At 30.7% G+C, this 8,276-nt stretch overlaps 1 protein-coding gene across 1 annotated transcript; it reads left to right on the top strand.

Moving 5' to 3' along the window:
* The first annotated feature begins 1,559 nt into the window (after window positions 1-1,559).
* LOC107448662 (protein toll) lies at window positions 1,560-7,316 on the top strand. The gene is made up of 3 exons (XM_043054909.2): window positions 1,560-1,746; window positions 3,923-4,052; window positions 6,986-7,316. The coding sequence occupies exons 1-3, from the start codon at window positions 1,566-1,568 to the stop codon at window positions 7,278-7,280; spliced, it is 606 nt and encodes a 201-aa protein (XP_042910843.2). The 5' UTR covers window positions 1,560-1,565; the 3' UTR covers window positions 7,281-7,316.
* Window positions 7,317-8,276: the final 960 nt, after the last annotated feature.

Below are 8,276 nucleotides of genomic sequence, written 5' to 3'. Positions count from 1 at the left end.
CCTTAGTGGCGCCATCTAGTGTGATCAGCATTCAAAAATATTAATTTGTATAGTAATAGAGATACTAACTAAAGTTCAAAAAAAGAGTTCAGGTTTAGTCCAAAAGTGACATTATTCAGAAGTGAACTCACGCATGATTGTTTGCAGCAGTTGTAAAACTTCTCCGTTTTTTAAAAGTTCTTTTAGTTCTTTGATGATTGAAACCAGTCTATGGGCTTGACCTGTCGTTGTAGATGGAATTGTAGCTGGAGTTGCACGAGGGCCTCTCCTGGGGGGACGGATGCTGCATCCCGTGTAGTTGGCAGTGCGTGCCTCCAGACAGTTGCAGCACTTGGGTGGTGTATTTATGTCTTTGTGGCACTCAAAGGAACGATGGTCTGCGGCACATTTAACACATATGGTTGTGAGTTGCAAATTCGCTGAGTGTGACCGTAATTTTGGCAGTTGTAGCATTGAATTGGGCTTCTCCCGCAGCGGAACCTTTCAATTTTCACCGGAAGGTCACAAATATTGGTAACTGAGAAGATTTGTTGATTTTGATCTGTTTCGATTAGTATTGTGTGAAAAAGTGGGAGGAGCCTATAGGCCGAGTTTGACGCCCCTGCACTACACGTTTTTTTTTAATAAGTAGTGTGAGCAGACTATTTAAAAAGTGAAAAATTTGTGCACACAAGACTAGATACCATTTTAAAAGTAAATCAGAGAAATTTATATTAAATTGAATATATTTGAGAATTGAATCGAAATCTTTAAATTTGAGAAATCTTTAAATTTGAAGAAATCTTTAAATTTGAAAATCATATCAAAGATAAAAACTACAGACCAATAGCTGCACATTTCACCTCCGACGCCTCATATCATAACTATCAAAACAAATAATTTCATCAACCCTTCTGAAAATAACGTTTACTCATGCTGATACAATTCTGAACAACTCCAAAATCAAACAAACACAGTTTAGAGCAAGCTGCTCAATTTATTTTTGATTCCTTTTTAGTTATTCAAGCAAAGAGCTTGAAACATTCATAAAAGCAACTCCATTGCCTGCTTACCTCATTGCTCAACCAAAACTGTTCTAAAATTCCAGATGAATGGGATAGGGGCCGCTCCGCGGCCCAGGTGCCCAATAAGATCAAAACACTGGGACTAGGAGAATTGAATCTGTGATATTTAACAAGCAATTCAGGCAAACTAATCATATTCATAAATTAAAAAAACATTTATACATATATTTGCTACCACTTTCTTATTTTATTAGATTTTGGATTAAATACCGCTTTCGTATATTTGTATATAATCATAGTATCCATAATAAATCGTGTGGGGTTTTCTAAGAGTGAGTGAATGAAATTTGAATATGTTTAATTGCTATATACCTACCATTACTAGCGTCAGGCTTCTACAGATGCTTTATAAGTTTTTAAAACAAAGCCAGCTCATTTGCTTTCCATGTATGGCATTAAAAAATGTAGTTGTATATGTTTTGATCATAGATTTATCTTCTTTTTTAAAAAAAATTACTAACCACCTTTATCGACCTTCCCCTGATTCCAGTGATTCTAATAATGACAGTGACCTTTATTTTGTTGTGTTTCCGATATCGATATCATATAAGAGTGTGGCTCTATTCAAGAGGATTGAGATGTTTGAAAAAAAGAAGCGAAAGACATGTTGGAAAACTGTTCGATGCTTATATTTCTTTGTCCGATGAAGACGCCTCAGAGGCTCGAAAACACTTTCTACCAGGCAAGTTAAAAAATTTCTACATGTTTTAAAACATTTATTTTTGTTTTACATTTTCTTAAAGGAAAGAAATTCATAATAGTTTGGTAGTAAAAAAATATGCAAATATAAGTCTTTCCATGACACATTTAACTCGTTAACTTAGCCGGATTTTAAGTAGCTCTTTTTCATTTTAAGTAATTTTTCCACCACTACTTATCGAAAATTCAAAATATGATATAAAATGAAATTTATTTGCAATAATCTCGTGCAATTTATGTAATACACCGTTCACGTCAGTATATACTTTAAATCAGGTTTATATTCTTGTAAGTGTTACCACAATGTCACAAAAACAAGTAAATGTCTTATTCACTGCGCGGCCTAGGTACCCAATTTGAGTTAAATAAAAGCAAAAAAAGCAGTTATCTCGTGGTAGATCTTTTAAAATGTGAGCTTAATTATACTTACTCTAAAAGTCTTACTACTTTTAATTAGCAAAAAAGTTTTTAAAAGAATTGCTGAAAGCGGAGCTGTTGGCATCCCTGTAGATGCCCACACGTGTGATGAGAATGCAAATAAAGTAAAAGAAAATCTTGATGACAAATGAACGTTAAATTATGATGTGTAATTATATACAATGTGGTCATAAAACCTTAGGGCAGGGATGGCGAACCAATGGCACGCGTGCCATTTATGGCACGCGACACAATATTTTGGGCACAATTGTCGTTACACTATGAAGCATATGTAACAATTAAATTAAAATTCACAAAAAAATAAACAATATTTAAAAAAAAATTAATGCTAAAAAACAATTATTAACCATAAAAAAACAAGCTAACAATAAATAACTAGCAAAAAAAAAATTAACAGTCCTGCTTAAACTAAGATCTTACAACCTAATATAAGTTATTTGTCATCTAATCTGCAACAACAGAAGTCACACTAATGTTACTTGAAAGTTGAATTACGCGTATAACTGAGATATTGCAAAATAGAATTTTTTTCATTGTAAGTAAAGAGTTTTGAGTTGATAGTATTTAATATTATTTTCAAAATAATCACGAAGTCAAAATTATTTGACGGCACGTCTATGACCTCATTAAGCAATTTTTTAGAGAAAATGGTACGTTGGTGTATAAAGGTTCACCACCCCTGCCTTAGGGCAATATATAATGCTTGCAAATTCAATATAATCCAGTAATTATAGCAAACAAAAATGGTGTTTCTTCGGAATAACTGATAAACAAGTTATGTTTTGACAAAAAGCTTCCTTATGTTGTTATAAATATGATACTTAAAAACTTTCCTATTTTTTTCGGCACGTTTCCCCTTTTTTAGAGAAGAAAAAAAGGGATAATTTAGGGGGAGAAAGGAATTTTTTTCTAAGAAACAAGTGAGGCCTATTTTCCAATGTATTTTCTCGGACAGAATTTAGGATCAATATGGAGACGATCGGACTAATAATTTAGAAGTAAAAGATAGAGTTTGGTGATAATCATGATGATGATATTAATTAGATATGTGACTGAGTTAACATTGATTAAAGTGAAAGTAATATAATTCTGCCAAATTAGCCATGCCCTCATTTAAGCTAACGATTATTATTATTAATCCATCCTGATTTTGCACGACTGCTCTTATGAATCATCCGCACCAAAAGGATTAATTTTTATAGCATTAAATTTTTATTTCATGTGATATTTACCACCGTTACATCAAAATTAAGCATAGTATATTCACAGACATGTTAACTATAAGATGATGTGTTCACATTCTGGCTAAACGAAAACTTTTTCCCCTTGATTGTAATTCAATTGACATTTGAGAAAAATTATCTATGTGAGGAACAAAAGATAACAGATACGTAATCTTATTCTAGCTTCACTACTATTTACAAGTTTTACATATGAGCTAAACATCGGCAGTTATTTATGAATACTCATAATAACTGAGTGAGTACTCTAATAAATGAGTACTCACAATACTTATTTCTGTTTAAAAATTGTAGCTTGTCTCAGCATAACTGCCAACTGATAGCTTGAATGGTTTCGTAAGGATTTTGTTTTAGTCTTTATTTATATAATTTTTCCTTTTGCTTTGAAACTAGCCCAAGAGTATGAAATATAATTTCTAAGCTAAAAAGTAGTCATATATTGTAAATTTTTATTATTGTTTCATTTGTATTTTCCTTTAGTGCTGGAACTGAAGCATCCCTTCTATAAATTATTTGTACCCCAGAGAGATATCAAAACAGGAAATTTCGAAATAGACAATCTGATGAGACGAATGTTGGATTGCAAACGTACAGTCTTTTTGCTCACTAAGTAAGTGCTGGAACAGCATTCCGTTTTTATTGCCTTGACTATTTTCAGCAAAATTTTATGCGAAAAATATCGAGATAAACAATTTAACGTAACAAGTGGTGAATAGTAAACGAACAGTCATTTTACTCTCTAAGTATACCAGTTTCTTTCGGTTTTATTTCCTTAACTATATTTAATTGAATGTAAATATCATGAGCTGCGAATTTATTAGTAGTATAATTTTACTGGTGTCGATCTACTTAACTGCATAGGATGTTACTAATGACACACTGGCTGTTTGTAAAATATCAATTAATTTAAGACAAAATTTGCAATTTAAATGTAGCAGCTAATTTGAGACCGGAGGGAGAATAATATTTGCATAACTGCCAACCTTTAATGAGTTTTCCCAGTGGTAGTGGAATGGAATTTAAATTTCAAATTTAGGCTGAAAAATACGCTATATTTTGGAGATGTTTATGCTGACTGCATAAAAGTATTCCAAATTAATATATAAGCTTAATTTTTTTAAAAATAGTGGTAGTCAAAAAGATTATAAATTAAGTTTATAAATGCAAGGAACATATAGAAAACATACATTTTACTACCACTTAAAAGATAGAAATAAAATTTTACGCCAATTGCGTAAACGTTGGCAGGTATGTATTTGGTCTATCAGGAAATTCTGTAAGCGAAAGTACACGCCTTTTTTCAGTTATGCGAAAGGTTCTTTTATGAAGGAAAGTGGTAGGATATTTACCTTTTAATACAACTGTAATGTTCCAGTTTAAAGGTACATAGAATATATGGCACTAAAAAGCATGTGCATGCACATTGATAATCGTAACATTATGATCTGACAGAACTGAACGGTACATCTAATGTATACATTTAATGTTAAAAATCCAACCACTTTCCTTTTATAAAAACATTCTTTATATTGTTGTATATTGAGACTCACAAACCGTGAAAAAAGCCACTTATCTTTGTCTTGTTCTAAACAAACATCGCACATGGACTGATCACATCCTACGTGTTAAGAATAAGGCAAATGCTGCAGTAATTAAATTACAGAATCTTCTCAATCAGGGACACCTACAACTGAAACTAAAAGTATTATTCTATACATACATGATAAGACCAATAATGATATAGGCACCGGCTTCCTGGTGTAATCTAACAGACTACAAACTGAAAAAACTTGCGACGCTACAAAACATTTATTTTGAAATGAATTACCAAGGCAGTCATCATTTGCATACATTCATTATTTGTTTCTCTGAAGGAATTGTTAATCTTCATGTATTGTTTTGTGTCTGAAAGCTTATCAATTTCATCTCGATCAACTTAAAATGAAATGTCATTTATTCCCTACCGTTCATCCTATATGTGTTCCTGTTACCTTATAGATCTACCACAAAGCTCCAATATTTCAAAATGAATGGTAAAAGGAAGCATCTGAGGCCTCAGACTCCTAATTTGAACTTGTGTTCCCAAGTAGAACTTGTTGAACCAAGTAGAACCAAGTAGATTTGTGACTGTTGTGCATTAAGATGCGTTCTTTAGTAAACATAATTTTTTGATAGACAAGTTCTGTCCTTAACTGTACAGTGCGTCAAAAAATAGCGGATCACACTGAATAGCTTTTGATCTAATGATCAGATGATCCCGTTTTAGGACTCGATCTTAATGGCTCGACCTCAAATATGCTAATTATATAGTAAGATAACAATATTCTGAGTTACAAAATCAGTCACACAAAACACTTTCTCCGATTAATCTTCCTTTTGTTCAACGAATTCAGATTTATGATCCCCAAGTTATGGGGGGGGGGGTAACAACTATCTGAGAAATATGCTACCCACAGTTTGCTCAGGAGAGTGATACAAGGTTTGTACCCCTTAATGTTAATTTTACTTTTTGTGTATTTTACCATATCTTGAGAACTTTTTATGGAAATTGAAAACGTTTTGCACGCAGTTATAAAATTTGTATATCCAAGGATAATGCCATACAAAAAATAAATTTTTGTAAATGTTTGTTATTTTTTTATTATTTTATTAAATAAGAGTCAAAGACATTTTTAACTGTAAGTATACAGTTTTTTTACATCATTTTAAAGTATGTAAATTTACATGACAAAATACAAAATTTGAGTGAAAACGATTGAATGGTTTCCGAGAAATTAAATTTTAAATATCTGAGTTGTTTAAAATTCAATTTCTCAGGAGCTATCCAACCAATTTTATTCAAATTTCGTAATTCACCATTTAAAATTATGTTCTTTAAAATAAAGAAAAAAATGTGTACCTTAAACATCAATTTTATTAAATAAATTAATAAAACCATTCAATCATTATTAAATAAATTAAAAAAACCATTCAAACATTATTAAATAAATTAATAAAAAATCATATATATGTAATAAAAAATATTTTTTGCATGTAATTATCTTTCCTAATAAACAGTAATTATAATTTTATGCAAATTTTTTTTTTCAATTCGTTTAATAGAAAGAAATATTTATATCAACTATTTCACACAGATGTATAAAAGTCTCTTATTGAGACTATTAATAGGTTGAGAATCAGGCAATATTACACAGTTGGTATTTTTATTTGAATTGAAAAGAAATGAAAAGAATATTGTCTTTTTTAGTATAACTATTTATATTTTAGTTATATCTATTTATATCTTATTTTTGAAAAAAAATTCTTTCTATTCGAGTCGGAATGAAACTATAGGTTCTTAGGCATTTTAAGTAAAACTCATAAATTTATGTAGGACAATGCTTTCTTATCCTGAAAAAGAACCTTGGTTTTGTAACTAATTCACTGTTAAATACATCTATAACTTTTATTACTTTTATGCTGATTAGAACCACAGAAATCTGGATTTTACTTGTTCATAAACGACAATATCATGTGAATTTTCTATACACTACTTGAAAACAGGAACTACTTGGAAAACGAGTTCTGCATGGAGATATTTAGAGTGGCATTTGCAAATTCATTGGAGGAGAAATTGCATCGGATCATCCTTGTGAAATATGGGCCTCTTCCACCCCTGAAAGAGATGGATAAGAGTCTGAAGACTGTAATGGTATCGTCGAGGTGTCTCAAATTCGGAGATAAGTTATTCTGGGATATGCTGCGATACGAAATGTCTGAAAAACGCCCTGATACTAGCATTGATTATGAATTGCAAGACGATAACTCTGATGATGTTCCTTTAGTACAAGAGTTCTGAGTACATATGAAAAAAATTCCAGAAATAAAAAAAATTAAAAATAGATATTCCTTCATGAAGTTTTATTATTATTTTCTATAACCAAAATAAAAGCCCGAGAATAAGTTAAACTATACTTTTCTTATTTAACTTCAAGAAAGCATGGTAATATACAGTGAGAAGAAAATTATGCTACACTTAACACATTTCGAGTGACTTTCCCGACTGAGTTAGGAATATTAATGTATTTATAGTTTTAATTTATGTGCATTAATTTTATTCGTGATACTTATTTCATTTATTTCAGTTTATCAAAAAAATGGTACACATCTAATGTTATAATTAACATATATGCCAAACATAAAAATAAGAAAAATAAATTTTTAGCATGATATATTGCATGTCAACTTGATCAAAAAAACTATAGAAAAGCTCCCAAAAATACAATATGTAACGTTAATAGTAATAGTAAATGTAGATAAGTCCGTTTTAAAAAAAATGTTCCAAAAAGGTGTGTTTATTCCGATGCTTGACCAAAAAGTCCCTTTATCTTATGACTTGGGTACAAAAACGGACAACTGTATTGAATAGTTAAACGAACTACGGGAAAATTGAAATAAAGGGACAATGGAGTTGAAGAGCTGATCATCATTTCGATCAACCGTTTAACAACGATAATGAGTAAATGAGAACATATTGTTCAAAACATAACTTTAATTTTAAATTATAGCTATTGGGATTATTTCCAATAAAAAATAGATATTTATATCATTAATTAAATAGGGTGATCATGAATGTCTCGTTTCTCATTGATAAACTTCATGATTTAAATAGTTAAGTGACCAGTCTTGCTCTTTTTGAAAAATAGTTCATAACAGGATTTTATGTTTTACACGGTTTCTCTTCCCAAAATCGTACCTTTACTTCTTTCTAGAAAAGAAAAAAGTTTGGCAAACATAATTCAAACTCACATTGTAATACGTAAAAAATAAAGTTTTTACGGTATTACAACTGAAT

This window comes from Parasteatoda tepidariorum, chromosome 9 (assembly GCF_043381705.1).
Source record: "Parasteatoda tepidariorum isolate YZ-2023 chromosome 9, CAS_Ptep_4.0, whole genome shotgun sequence".
Lineage (NCBI taxonomy): Eukaryota > Metazoa > Arthropoda > Arachnida > Araneae > Theridiidae > Parasteatoda > Parasteatoda tepidariorum.
Note: the sequence above shows the minus strand (reverse complement) of the source record. Positions and strands in the feature narration are given on the sequence as shown.